The sequence below is a fragment of the Podarcis melisellensis genome (genome assembly GCF_964234715.1).
Source record: "Podarcis melisellensis genome assembly, chromosome: Z".
Lineage (NCBI taxonomy): Eukaryota > Metazoa > Chordata > Lepidosauria > Squamata > Lacertidae > Podarcis > Podarcis melisellensis.
Genome location: NC_138547.1, coordinates 1,522,437 through 1,537,869, shown reverse-complemented (window position 1 = coordinate 1,537,869; position 15,433 = coordinate 1,522,437). Strand labels below are relative to the sequence as shown.

The window sequence follows — 15,433 nt, the reverse complement described above, 5'->3', positions numbered from 1 at the left end:
CCCACTAAGCTGCAGTTAAGCCTAGTCAAAACTGCAGATTTGGTTCCTAGTTGACGATTAGATCTAAAATGCACTGTAAATCTGATCTGTAACTAAGCACGAAAGGTTGGCATACAGATTATAAAGTAACATGGGACGTCATGAATCACTAATAGGACACCTCCATTCTTCTGTTTCATGCCTTGCATCTCTCCAGGACTACAAAAGCTGCAAAATCGGCAACTTTGCTCAAAGGGATCTAGGTGACATGACTTAGATTTCCTGGCCTTGTAACTGTTGGCACAGAGTTCTCTGGAAATATTAGGAAACATTTACTAGCACAAAATGCTGCTGAATGTCTTTGTATCTCAGCTGTGCGCTAGGTGCTGTACAAGGCGGAGCACAGTGAGCATCAGGCACACAAGGCGAAGCACAGTCCTGGGGAGGCTGCAGAGTGTGAAAGTGATGAATATGGAGGAGGAACTAGCGGAACAACAAGGAAGCAGCAGCCAGCCTCTGCATTCGTTTTGCATTTACTTCTCTTTGCTCCAAGACCCACACGTGCAAAGCCAAATAAAAGTTTACGGGGCTGTGCTTTTATCACTCTCATTGTTCTGTTGTTCTTCCCTAGTGGGCCTTCAACATCCTTAAAGCAACTTATTTGGACACCCCTCAATGACAACATCATAGACACCACCCAAATCTGCTGTATTCATTCTCCAGCCCTCTCCCCACACCCTGCCTTCTCCACCCCGAAAACGCACACTTTAAATGAATAGGTCTTCAAGCACTAAAAGTTGCACCCTCGCCACAGGCTGAACATGCAGTTTCAAAATCCTTTCCAAGTCTTCCTGGCCTAGAGCCGTTGGTTTTTATAGCATCCTTTGATTCATAAGCATTCAGAATGTCTACTGCTCAAATGTTATGGGAAGTTGACTCATGTGTAGGAATTCTTGCCAACAAATGCTGGCACACAGAAAAGGCACTGGTGAAGCAGGGAGAAGCCTGTATTTCTAAAACCAACACATGTGTCTGTGCGCATGCGGATGTGTGCACAAACATGTGCCATTGAGACACAGGAACCTAAACAAGAGGTTGGACGGATTCCCGTACCTTGCTGTGGCTTCTTTGCTGTGCTTCTCAATTTACCCACCTGCAAACTGAACCTAGCACACTCAAGGATGTTCCTCTCAGTGGAAGGAAAAACAGGTTACTTGCCTGCCACAGGTTTTATTTTATTTTTTAGCAGTCCTCTCTGGAGTCTCAGACAGGCATCTTTCCTAGCCGTACCTTGAGACGGAGGGAATGAATGTGGCACCTATTACCTGCAAATCAGGTGCTCTAGTATTCAGCTACGGCCCCTCCCCTTTAGCACTGAAGCCCAGGGAAGCTTACTATTCTGAGCATGCTTCAAGGGGCAGGGAAAGCACCTTCCCACTCACATGTTTTATGACAGGAGTGGGCAACCTGAAGGCCACATGTAGCCACTGTTCCTGTCATGTGTGGCCCACTGGCTGCCCTGATCATCTTCCCCACCAAACTATAACTGCTGCAAGGAACATCTCTCTAGAGCAGAGCTTTCCAAACTGTGTGTCGCAACACATTAGTGTGTCGGCTGCAGTGTGTAGGTGTGTCGCACAAACGGTCCCCACACTCCTTCTGGGGCTGGGAAGGGTTAGTTTAACCTCCAGTTTGCTAGTAAAACTGAATTACTGTGTCATGAAATGATGCAAAACTGAATTACTGTGTCGTGAATGATGAATGTCCAAAAAGTGTGTCATCAACTTGAAAAGTTTGCAAAGCTGTGCTCTAGAGAAAGGAGGGCAGACTGAGGGCAGACTAACTTGCAATCTCACAAACATCTCTTCCAGGTAAGGAATCTGGTCTCTTTACAGTCTCTGTACAAAAACCTACTTGGAAAAGATCAGCAAGTTGATGTTCCTAATGATCCCAAGGAAGAAGGACTAAAAACAAGTTTCCCAAAAGTTGTACCCAATGTCCAATATGCATCATTTCACAAACGTTGGTAGTTCAAACCATGTGGCTGCCCTACTCAGTTCAGGAAACAGCAGAATAGTAGCAGTCATGTTTTTGGCGGAGTGACCCCTGACAAGGCGCAGGATAAGTTACCCTGCCAATGGCAGCAGAAGCCAGGGAAAGTTTCTGTCTTTGGAGAAGCTGGCTGTTTAAACAGAAAGCACAAGCTCTCCATACCGACTCTTTTCTCCACACACACACACCCATGTGTATATATGCATGCACACACACACACATACACATATGTGTTCACAATTTACAAGCGGCAGAGAAAATATATCCAAGTTGACACTTTCTTGTCTCTTTGGTTCCCCTGACTCTCCCCCCCCCAAAAAAACATGTGGGATCTGCATTATGTGACCACCAGAGAGCATTACTCACATTTTCAGGTATGCTGGGAAGTTCTCTGTTGTCAGGCACAGTAAAGTAAGAGTACTAAAAGTAGGGAGCAAGGGGAGGGGGTAAAAAAGGGTTTATTTGTCTGTTTGTTTGCACCATATATTTTGCATTTGTTCAAAACATTTATGCCCTGCCTCTTATTCTGCTTTAAATGCAGTTTAGAACTTACATCATTTATACAATATTAAAAAACAAAAAGGTAAACCTAGTCGTATGAAACAGAAACATCCCAAAGCCCCTGTGGTGAAACTGCCAGCAGCTGCCCGAGAAACCAATTTGCTGCCAGTCAATATCTTTGCCGCACAAATGGGGCATGATGCTTAATTTATTTCAAAACTTCTTTCCAGCATTTGTGCCACAGGCACATTTGCAGCCACTGCTGCAAAGCTGGCGAAGAGAATCTGAGGAGGTTTCATCTCTCGCACAGAACAGCTTCCGTTTTGTGTGGCAAAGCAAGCTCAGGCAGAAGGGAGGGAAAATGCTGGGTATATGAAGAACCAGCTGTTCTATTCAGGTGTAAACTGCAAAGCTAAGCAATATGCAATAACATTTTGTGGTTCTTAAGGTGGCTATGGACAAACTTTAAGCAGCACTAGCAGCATCTGGTGGAACAGCGAAAGCTGGGGATGCAGGGCTGATTTCCTTGGCGGGAGCTCCAGGGCTTCCACCGCTCTGCGTGCTTTTTTGTTTTTGGTTTTTTTGCATAAGGAACAAACAGATGGAGATTTATATATTCTGGACATGGAACTGCAATTCCTTGTAGTGTGGAGTAGCTACTGCTAAATAGAAGCCTCACATCAAGCTTCTTGTGATTTGCAACGATACTGATGTTATTTTAATTCTGTACTGTGCTTTTATGAGGATTCTCAGAGTTTGTCCTATATCTGTTGTTTATCTGACATTTCAGCACCTTGCAAACAGCATATGGGCTGAATACTCTGAAGCTGAAGAGGCTTTGCTCGTGAGAGATGAAGAAACAGGTACAAACGCAGCCTTCACTCTCCAAACCTGTCACTATATTAATTTGGCTGGAAGGGGGGAGGAGGCCAGGAAAAGAGAGAGAGCAAGAGAGCACTGGGAATGGAAACGGGCAGTGCAGAGCGTGGTGCAAAATAAGCATGGATTCGTAAGAGTCTGGGAACAGGCAGGCAGAGCCTGAAACAAGCACAGCCTCTGAGCTCTGCTCTGACAGTCTTTCCCTGCTCCACTGCTCATGAAATGTCCAGGGCAAAGGGAGGTCAGGAGCAATGACCAAAACACACCTGCAAGGCGGCCTGTCCTCTGCATCAGAGAGATGCCCTGAGCAGGGATGTGACCGAGATGCCCCACACACCACCTGGGCACCTCAACAGCCTACGTGGCTAGGGCTTGCGGACTGAGCAAAGCAGTGCTTAGGGTGGAAACAGGGGTGGGCGGTGGGGGAGAAGAGAGTAAGGTTAGTTCTTTGCCAAGTGGCAGAGATTATTAACTTCCCAAGCTAATAATCGGTGCAGAGAGGACAGACATAGTCCACTCAAAGCTCCAGGAAAGAGACGTAACAACTCACCTAAATTGTCCTCGTTAAGATGGACTTCGAAGTGATTCAGTGTTATGCAATTTAATGGAGGCCTGATAACAATGTCATCTTGTAGCTTGGTATGCTGTTACCATTACTGCTCCTTGAAGATGGGTGGGCCATTTATTATTATTAATTATCTAGCTATTACCAGACCTGGAGTCCTTAACATGTGCACTGCGCTGCCCAGAGACTGAGATCATCCACCAAGGCCCCTTGCCCCAGTTTTATTTTGAAATTGAAGGGTTTTTTGCTCTATTTGTTCAGGGGGCTGTTTTCCTGAGTGGGTTTTGGTTGGGTTTTTTTTGTCATGAGTTTCATTGTTTGGGAGTGTAGGTGTTTTAGCTGGGTGTATATATATGAACTGCTTGCTCAATTATCCAAGAAGTGTACAAGTCCAATGAGATATAAAACATGCCTAAAATCCACAATCCAATTAAAAATAAGTACAAAGAACCAGCATTCAAAACCAAGATAAAATCAATAAAAGTGTAAAACAAATGTAACTAAATCATGTGTCTGGGCAGTCCTGCTGAAAAGAAAAAAATCAGCATGTGAAGCAGTATGGTAAAGGCACCTGTCTAATGTCCACAGGCAGGGAGTTCCAGAGCAGGAATGACTCCATGGAAATGTATCAGCTGTGATACTTACCACACTGAGATGAATAGATGAGCCAGGCTCAGGGATGGGTAGTTTATAGAGCATTTCTAGAAGTTCATACCACTGGCTGTCCTAGAACAAAAGTAAATGTAGGGGGTGATTTCTAAAACAAGCATTTTTGTTAACACAGATTGATTGATTGATTGATTGATTGATTGGTTGATTGACTGATTGATCTGCCACCCATCTGACTGGGCTGCCCCAGCTACTATGGGTGGCTTCCAACAAATTCAAACATTAAACCCAGTAAAACATCAAACGTTAAAAACCTCCTGATATAGGGCTGCCTTCAGATGTTTTCTAAAAGTGGTATAATTCTTTATTTCCTAGGCATCTGATGGGATAGTGTTCCACAGGGAGAGCGCCACTGCCGCCAAGAAGGCCAACTGCCTGGTTCCCTGTAACTCACTTCTCGCAGTGAGGGAACCACCAGAAGGCTCTTGGATCTGGGCTTCCGTATCTGGACTGGACAACAGGTGGAGACATTCCTTCAGGTATACTGAGCCAAGGCCGTTTAGGGCCTTCAAGGTCAGCACCAACACTGTGAATTGTGCTCAGAAATGTCCTGGGAGCCAATGTAGGTCTTTCAGGACCAGTGTTAAATGGTCTCAGCGGCTGCTCCCAGTCACCAGTCTAGCTGCCGCATTCTGAATTAGTTGTAGCCTCCAAGTCACCTTCAAAGGCAAGAAGGAGATAACCAGAGCATGTACCACTCTGGCGAGAAAGTCCATGGGCAGAGAGGGTCTCAGCCTGCGTACCAGATGACAGTCAGCCTGTTTGTCTCACAAACTGAGAAACAGAATCAGGGCAAACCCAAGGAGATAAGGACAGGCTTGGCATCTTAACTTTTGAAATCCGCAATGTCAGGTGGTAAATCCAGCTTCCACCTCAACTGCATGTCCTTCAACTGTAATTTTTCTTTGGTGCAATGTTTCTTTCATGTAGGAGGAAAGTTTATTTTGCATTTGGGGAAATAATAAAACCTACGTCCTCTAGCAGAGGCTGTGAGAAAGGTTGCTGAAATGTGTCTCAACCCCCTGGCTGGAATTTTTGCAATTTACAGTCCCACCCACTTATTACAATGGCAGTTATTTTACTAACATTTTTTAGTGTACTTTGCAGTATTAGAAGCTGAGATACAGGCACACAGTGGATCATGGGGCTGGGGCCACTAAGGGCTTCCAAATGCAAGGGATCTGTTTGGAGAATGGATTTACACTGCAGATTTGGGGTGAGGATCAATTTCAATGCAAAATAAGGTATGTAATTCCAGAAGCCACATATGCTGCCTACTACAAATAGGTTGTGCAAAATTCTGAGAAACCTACAAGAGCCTTCTCAGGACATTTCAGATATGAAGCTCCTCTGAGAAATCCCCATGTTTGTATATAAGTTGGAAAAGCATAGAGGTTGATGAACTGGGCAAAATTTTAGTCTTCTTTGCTCGGGAAGCAGGAAGTGTGATTTTGTTACTACCTATAGTTTTCAAGATATGGCCATTTCCTGTGTGAGTGAGCCCAAGATATAAAACATCACATTTGAAGAGAGCCTCAGGTTTGGCCTTAAACAATGTTTTAAAGGTTCTCTCACCCAGCCAGTCACACAATTCTCCACAGTTACCTGGCCCTTCGATGTATAGTCTGCCAAGATGTTGAGCAGTTTATAGAAGACTTCAAACCACGGAAGATAACTAAAAAGAAAGGAGAAAAAGAAAAGCACAGGATTAAGTTTTTCAAAACATTTTAAGAAAAACTTGTTTCACTTTGCAGAGTGACCTCAACAAATATAAAACTGCCATAGTGCTTGTGCAACACAGAGGCTCCTTTGCCAGGGCTCTGGCACCGTCACTGCTCTCTCTGTTCCCTTGAAGGTTTGCTGGTGTAAGATCCACTGTGGCAGGGAGAGATGAATAAGCCCAGTTCTTCCCACCAGTAATGCATCTTCCAGGGAAACGCCAACCCCACTAAAACAAGGGCTGCCACTGCTGTGTGCTGAAAGATCACTTTAATGGAGTTTTTTGGTTTTGAGGTCAGCTGGATTATTTTAAAAACTCTTCCAAGAATTCTGCTAAAACCATAATGGTGGACGAGGAAACTACAAGAATGCCTTTGCCTCTTGCTGCCAGGGGAAACGGGGAACTGAACCGCACCGCAAGTGATGAGGACCACAGCTCCTCCACAGCCCAGCTGCCTTGGCAGAGGAGTCAGTGCTCTGACCGTCAGGCCACAGTAATAAATGAAGTGAGATGCAGAAGACGTGACAGATAACGGGAATAGCACACTAATGCTAACATCTGCCAGCAGCTTGCAAAGGCTACCGTAAAACTTAAGTACCTTATCAACCCTGCACTGATAAAGAACTTAAACTTTTCACATTCTACGACAGAATTATCACATCTGTTGATACATTCTGAGCAACTCCAGGAGCTGTTGTTCACTGGCAGCTTGAGAGACAATTACTACTTTGGAACAGAAATTCTGAGTTTGGCATCAGAACGTAAACATTCCAGGGGGATTAAGAGGGGGTGATAAAGTTCCACTTCCTATTTCTTAGTCTCATAAACCTCAATGGAGTTAAGAGACACCACAAGAGCTCCAGAAAGAGAGAGGGCCTCCTTGGAGCAGCAGCCTTGCTCACAGATTAAGAAGAAGTCTGGTAAACACACCCAAGCAGGAAAGAGAGGGAGGCACACTGGAGTGCTTGGTGCAAGAGCTGCTTCGCTTCTCATCTTTTTGAGCAGCCCCAGGGAAGGCTTGGCTGAATTATGCTAGAGACAGGCTTGGGTCCTTGTCCATAGATGTTGCTTCGAAGTCTGCACTTATTCACTGAAAATTATACACCGCCTTTCAATCTTTTTTTTGGGGGGGGGTGGATTTAAAGAAACATACAACCGATCAAATCATACTATACACACAATATTGCAACAACAAACAATTCCTCCAAATGGAAGGCTGGGAATATAAATTTAATAAATGCTTTAATAATGAACAGCAAAATCCTTCAAACAATTAAGATTACAGGGCTGAATTTTACAAGTCAAATCTTGGGTTTTTAAAGAAAGATTTCTGTTTTCCTTGTTGCACGCACGCACACACGCACACACACACACAGAGAGAGAGAGAGAGAGAGAGAGAGAGAGAGAGAGAGAGAGAGAGAGAGAGAACACACACACCTCTTCTCTAAAATGGGATGCCCAAATTTAATGAGCAGTTACGCTATTCAAGGCAAAGCCTTCAAGCAGAGCGAAGATTCAGGGCTGAGAACTACTTTTAGCATCAGCACTTGTGTGAAGTCCACTTTCCTCCACGCCACAGAGCCAGAACTAAGCTGCCCAAGTGCTGGCAACTCTTTGAAACTAAGGCAAGTACAGTCAAATCTCAGTTCCCAAACACTTCCATTTTGGAATGTTTCGGCTCCTGAGTGCCAAAAACCCGGAAGTGATCCGGTTTCCAAATGTTTTTTGGAAGCCGGTTGCCCAACATGGCTTCTGTGGGAATGTAGGAAGCTACTGCAGCCAATCAGAAGCTACGCCTTGGCTGTCAAACATTTCGGATGCCGAACGGGCTTCTGGAATGGATTACGTTCGACAACTGAGGTTTGACTGTATAATCTTTAGCACCCTGAGGACAGTGCTGTGTGTCTTGCAGCACAAACAATACAATGAAAAGGAGGAGTCAAGAGGGAGAATTTCCAGCTGAGAATGAAAGGAAATGGCCTGGGAGGGAGGGGCCTGGCTGACTCCAGCCAGAAAAGCTGAGGCTGCTGAACAGACTCTTCGGCTGGGGTCTTGTTGTTGGGTCTGAAGGGTTGTTGCTGTTGGTTTCTGTCAGTTTTAGATTTTGTTGTGCTTTGTGTGGAAATTGTTCAGCCTAGTTGTGTACTTTTAATGTTTTATTTATATCTATTTCTGCTATGCTGTTGTTGTTTAGTCATTTAGTTGTGTCCGACTCTTCATGACCCCCTGAACCAGAGCACTCCAGGCACTCCTGTCTTCCGCTGTCTCCCGCAGTTTGGTCTAACTCATGTTTGCAGCTTCAAGAACACTGTCCAACCATCTCGTCCTCTGTCGTCCCCTTCTCCTTGTGCCCTCCATCTTCCCCAATTCAGGGTCTTTTCCAGGGAGTCTTCTCTTCTCATGAGGTGGCCAAAGTCTCGGGGTCTCAGCTTCAGGATGCTGTAGTTATGATTATTTTTTTTTCATTTTGTAAGTTGCTTTGAGCCTGGTTTCAATTGTGGAATGGCGTCATACAAATGAAATTATGTATGTATGTATGTATATATGTATGTATGTACGTATGTACGCATGCATGTAGTTTTTATTATGGGCACTTATAAGCACAGAAGTGAAGAAACAGTGTACATAAAACAGTGTTGACAGAATTCAGTACTTTGAGATGCTGCCCCTTCCCCTGGCCCAGGGAGCTTGGAGCTCTAAGGGAGATGTTGCTTTAGCAATGGAGCAGCTTAGACCTTGGGATTTTATACAGGAGGAGGAGGAGGGTCCGCCCCTCCCTGGTTCTCAATCAGGTCCACAATCGGGACAAGTGTTTCTATGCCCTTTGGAACAGTCTCTCCTTCAGCTAGTCAGGCCCTTCAGTAGCAACTCTGCTCCTCCTGCCATCTCCTCTGCTCCTATGGCGCTATGGAAAGCAGGGAAGGGGGGGATGTCTTGAGAGCCAGTGTGGTGACCTCCAGTCCTGGATAAGGGATGCCAAGATCCACTGACATCAGAATCACCAACAGTGTGGAGATCTGCTAATGATTCCTGCTCCCCAACCTCAAGGAGATTCCATGTATACCTTTGTTCAGTTCAGTTCGTAAGTTTACTGTTTTAGCCAAAGGCCATGACAAACCTGTAGCAAACGTACTACTAAAACAGTACAGAGCATACAGCCATAATATGTGCTACCATCCATGATGAAAGAGAGAGAGGTGACCAGAGGAACCAACAAACTCAAATCCAGCAGGACTTAATACTGGCAACCCTAAGCAGGGGGATCCACTGAATGTGCAAAAAAGCAAAGGGCTACTGGGAAATGATATAAAATGATTATATTATATAGTTTATCTAAAAACCAGAAGCCTTTTTTCTTGGAATAATAGGTGATGAATTACCAAGGAAATTAAGGAGATTGTTTATGTATGCTACTACAACCGCTAGAATATTATTTGCCCAGAAATGGAAAGAAGGAGAGGTCCCAATGAAAGAAGAATGGATAACGAAAATGATAGACTATGCTGAAACGGCTAAACTTACCGTGAAGATCAGGCATCAAGACGAGAAGAAATTCAATCGAGAAAGGGGAAAATATATAGACTATTTTAAGGAACACTGTAAGCATGCTAAAACATTAGCAGGATTGATGTAACATTTATGAAGTAATTTTTTAACTAGGTTTAAAAATATTTGGAAATTAAATGGAAAAAGTAATTATATGCAAGGAAAAAGAAATGACTTTTTTGGAAACCGGGGGGAGGGGGAAGTCAAACAAATGAATATGGTGTTATTTTGAATGGGAAATTGTTGTTATATTGTAAAAATTTAAAATAAAGTATTTTTAAAAATGATTTCTGGTTGCAGCTAATATTAATAATAATAATAATATATTATTTATACCCCGCCCATCTGGCTGGGTTTCCCATCTGGGAATTCGTGTGCTTGGTGTTTTATAGTCTGAAAAGTTGCATCAGGGCAGCGCCGCCCTTTCAGGCACCCAGGCTACCTGGGGAATAGAACAGGATCTTGCAAAGACGAGGGACATTCCACTTTCAGAAAAACGGGGACGTTGCAATTTCAAACAGGCAGTTTATTAACAAAACAGCCAACAGAAATACTGGCAAGCACAGAAGGACAAAAGCCAGAATATTTGATAAAAGGTTTAGATGCGCAGCCTATGGTTTTCTCTAAGGTATAGGTATCAAACGTACCAGAGTACGTCTTTGGGGAGCTGGGCTCAGTTTGCTAAGCAACTGTGTACCACCAGCTCCCTTTCCTCTAAATAGGCTCTTGCAACCGCCAGAGAGTTCCCAGGGGCCTGTCTTGCCCTTTCATCGGGGGAGAGAACGCAGCAGACGTTCTGCCTTGAGCAGTTATCTGGAGACAAGGGCCAATTTCAATGCACCAGGAAGCCTCGTCGGGGGGGGGGGGGGTGTCTTTCTGCCAGCTTCTTCGTGCCCAGTCAGAATTCAGGGTAAAAAACCAACCTCCAAATTGACTCAAATTATGATAGCACAATATAGATTCCCCTCAATTAATGTGGCGAGGATAACCAATCCCATGCCATCGTGTGCACAAGTGACAGGCTGTTTCAGAAATATTTTTGCAAGAGACAAAACACTAATGTATCCCACTCTGCCACTCATAAGCTATTCAATTTTATCCTGTGATTTAGTTTCGTTTAATCTGCGAGGATTTCATCTAAAAGCATTTGAATCCAAGCATATGCTTGATTCTCTTGACCAGACTAACTTCCAGAAACAATTTAAAAGAAGAAGAAGAAGAGTTTGGATTTGATATCCCGCCTTTCACTCCCTTTAAGGAGTCTCAAAGCGGCTAACAGTCTCCTTTCCCTTCCTCCCCCACAACAAACACTCTGTGAGGTGAGTGGGGCTGAGAGACTTCACAGAAGTGTGACTGGCCCAAGGTCACCCAGCAGCTGCAGGTGGAGGAGCGGAGACGCGAACCCGGTTCCCCAGATTAGGAGACTACCGCTCTTAACCACTACACCACACTGGCATTTCTCGCTTTCTGCCCACCCAAGCAAAGCTCAATTTGCCCCACAGAAGCAGAGCAAAAGTGTAGACGGTGTTAGTGGCTGCAGAATCCCAACTTTCACTTAACTTGGATTGCACTCTTTTAAAACAGGTTTCAAGCCCCTGTGGCTGCAGATATATGTCTGAAAGAATATGGGCAATGCCTGCTGAACTTTCAGAAGCCAGAAAGCACAGAAGAAGATTCCAAGTGATACTAGGAGGGAGATACATAGCTGTTTATGAGGAAAGGCAAGATGCAGAAAATTGTGCAGAAAAGTAAAAATGTAAAGCAAGACATGCCAAACGTGTGTGTGTGTGTGTGTGTGTCTGTGTGTACAAACACACGCATGTGGAAAGCTGCTCAATTTGCATAGGTTTGTGCAGGTCACAGAATCTAGCTCTTCTGGATGCAGAGTTTGGAGAGCTTATGAGTTGGATAGAACCATTTCAGTGCAAAGGGTTGAACAGCCCTGGGTTCAGGGCACAGAGATCAACGGACTTGACAGATGACACAGAGAGAATGCAGAGGGAACGTCCCCAGCCTGACCACTTGGAATACTTGACTAGGGAAGGAAGAGACTTTCTCTCCACTTTCAGCAACGTCTACATACAGTGTAATCTCAGCGCAGCAGCATTTTCAGGTGTGCCAAACTAGCCTTGCCTGCCAGGGCAAGCAAGATGCATAGGGGACACCCACCTGCCCCCTGCTGCAATGGAAGCCAAAGTGCCTCACCCAACAACCACTGTTAATACATTTACCGTATTTTTCGCTCTATAAGACGCACCAGACCACAAGACGCACCTAGTTTTTGGAGGAGGAAAACAAGGGAAAAAATATTCTGAATCTCAGGAGCCAGAACAGCAGGAGGGATCGCTGCACAGTGAAAGCAGCAATCCCTCTTGCTGTTCTGGCTTCTGGGATAGCTGCGCAGCCTGCATTCGCTCCATACGACGCACACACATTTCCCCTTACTTTTTAGGAGGGAAAAAGTGAGTCTTATGGAGCAAAAAATACGGTATTTAAAAAACACACAAAAAAATCTGGCAATCTGTAATTGAATGAGGAATTTGGTTAGGGTTTTTTGCTATTTGTTTTTGTTTTTAATCTTCAGGCTAAAATGCTTTCAGGATTGATGAGCAGGTGATCTTACAGAGGAATTCCATGTGAAACATTCAAGAACCGCTACACAATGAGGATATGATAAAATGCTTGTTGCATGCCTCAGTTCAACATGAATAATGCCCCTCACCACAAGCTGCACACCAGGGTCCCTCGCTGGTGGATCCCCAGGCCATGAGACAGAGCTACATGTCTGCCTCTATTTTGGCTTGGTGACCCTGACGGAATTGACCATGTTAAACCACAACCGCCGGCTGCCAGGTTTCCTTTCCTTGCTCCCATTCACACACTGCCTAACAAACTTTAAAGTCCAGCTGACCAGGGGACCAGTGGGGCGGGGGGGAGAGAGAGAGAGAATTTATCTTGGGAAAAGCAGCTTGTCAGACTTACTTTGCATTTCCCCCTTTCAGAACACAGAGGCTGGATTTATAACCACAACACCCTGCACCGCATGGAACTGCAATACAACCCCCCCCCCCAAAAAAAACCCACTAGTAGCACGATCAGGGATTTATGGCGCATGGCTTGCTCATATTTAATTTGTAACCAAACACTTCCTCTTCCTCTTAGCTACCTCAGAACTTTTGATTAACTCTTGTTTTCGAAGGTCAGAGGTTAAACAAAGGAAGGGAAGCACTCTATGCTGAAATTGCCCAGAGCTCTGTCACAAAATGTGGGCTGGAAGAACAATCCTGTTCAAGAAATGCTAAAGTAAGTGATAGACTAGAGATTGTTCCAGACAGTTGAAGTTCAAAGACTCCAGTGGTCATAAATCAGAGCGCTACTAGAGGCCAAGAAACCTACCTACCGAGAGGTGCTCTTGCTTCTCCCACAGTGCAGTTAGTTCTTTTTGGCTAAGATACAACAGTATTGTCCAGAAATCGCAAGAAACCAACACAATCACAGCTAACTTCCACCAGTCCATCAGTAAGCTCGTTTTTGGGCTTCTCTCTCAAGCAAGCAAGCAAGCCAGGGACGTGGCTGGAGCCAGGCCTGTCTGAAGGAAGTCTGCTTGTTTGTCTTTAAAAAGAGTGGGCACCAAAAGCCCCTGCATTTTTTTATGACCTGCCTTCTCTCCGTCGCCTGAGTCTGACTCCTTCATTCAACAAGGCAGGTATCGCTACCAAGTTTTACAACTTCCAGGAGAGCAGCCATGTTTGTTAGGCTGCACTGGTGTGCGCTTGCTTTGTTTTTCTTCCTTCAACAGACTAAGAATCCTATGGCACCTTATGAGCTAGCAAACTACTGGGGGCATGAGCTACCGTGGGCAGAAGGAGGCTCCGTCAGATGCATGGAACAGACAGCGCATCTGGTGAAGTACAGTTTCACCAATAAAAATTCCACCACCATGATAATTTTTCCAGTCTCAGCTGCCAGAGGGCTCGCTGTTGTTCCACCTTCTTCTAAGTAGGCTGCGCAGAAAAACAAAGCATTGTGGGCCGGATTGCATGGCCGTTCATATGGTGAAGCTGAAACTAAGCCACCCGCAGTCAGCTTGCTTGCTGCTGCTGCCCAGATGAAAATGCTGTACTGTGGCCAAGGGAGCTTCCTGCTCCCCCCACCCAGCTTCCCTCTGCGCTGGCCATGCTTACCACATGGGGAGGAAGGATCCCCACTTCATCAAGGCCCCACATTTCCCCCCCCCCTGCCTACCAACCAGGAGGGAGCGTCTAAAAAGGGGTCCAGGTAAAGAAGCCCTTGGAACAGTTTAGAGCGCAGAAGCAAAAGAGTGTTTCATCTCTAGCCAACTTGGAAGAGTGAGAAGGAGGCAGCCCACTGGCATCAGAGCTGCACATCAGGATGGCTAAGCCACAACCGTGAGAAGCAAGCGCAGTGAAACCTTTCCCCCTGATCTGAAAACCTCTTAGCTCACTGAGGTGAAGAGATGTTGTTACAGGTTAGAGGAGAATAGGAAAAATAAGTTCCGGCACCCACAGCATCCCACACAAACCGCTGCTTTGCACTAAACAAAATCATGTTCACAGACCATCTTGTTCACAGATCAACGAATTGGTTCATCAGCTTGGGGAAGGGCCTTCGCTCTGTGGAAAAGCCCCTGCTTTGCATGTGGGAAGCCCAAGCTCTGCCTGAAACCCCAAAGGGCCGCTGCCGATCCGTGTGGACAACACTGAGCTGCTCAGCCCAGTAGCCTGGCTGGGAATAAGGAAGCACCTTGGGTACCACACCACAAGCAGAAAAGGCAGCACCATCTTAACAGAAGCCCACCTAAAGAGGGCTAAAAGAAACAAAAAACCCATAGTATTGCTGTATCTAGAGACGCAGGCAGTTCTCATGACAAACCCTGTATCTTACAAAGATACGCAAGGGACAAAGGAAGGAGCAGACGCTCATGGGTGCAGATCAGTGCAGGGGAAATGCAGCCGGAGGAGACCCATTCGGTGCCTCAGAGCAGCAAAGCTGGCCAAGGCCAGAAGCATCTGGTGTAAGTAACCAGCCAGCAATTTTTTTAAGTGTTGGGAAATGTGTATTTCGCTACTGCAAAGGGTGTAAACTTAACAATTACCTTTAGAATTATTCCAGCCACATACAATGGCCCTGGGGGGTTAATAGAAATGTCCTTTATAATTATCCTTGCGGACTTTATCAGGGAAGCTCTGGGGGGATGGGACTCCGTTTCAAAGAGTGAACTGAAAGCAAAAACCAAACCAAAACACGTGGATCATAAATGTGTCAGCAGCATTTTAAGCTGTTCCTCCATGAATGACTCTTTCAAGCTCAGAACGGCAAATAATTCCATATGCTTTGCTAGCGGAAGGTATGTGATCCATTGTTCTTCGTTAACTAATTGGACCAGACTTAATCCACCAAGATTTAGTACAAACTAATAATAATAATTTAAAAAAGATAGCCAAAGTAATAAGAATCTAAAAAATCTGTCATTAGGAAAACATACTGGAGCTAACACTTTA

At 45.1% G+C, this 15,433-nt stretch overlaps 1 protein-coding gene across 5 annotated transcripts in view; it reads right to left on the bottom strand.

Moving 5' to 3' along the window:
- Nucleotides 1-15,433, bottom strand: part of DENND1A (DENN domain containing 1A) — a 267,383-nt gene that overhangs the window by 114,465 nt on the left and 137,485 nt on the right. For all 5 annotated transcript variants that reach the window (XM_081896346.1, XM_081896348.1, XM_081896347.1 and 2 more), the window contains exons 6-8: nt 6,251-6,320; nt 4,622-4,702; nt 2,398-2,451 (exon numbers count right to left, since the gene is read on the bottom strand). In XM_081896346.1, coding sequence (XP_081752472.1) covers nt 2,398-2,451; nt 4,622-4,702; nt 6,251-6,320 — 205 coding nt within the window. The remainder of the gene's footprint in view (nt 1-2,397; nt 2,452-4,621; nt 4,703-6,250; nt 6,321-15,433) is intronic.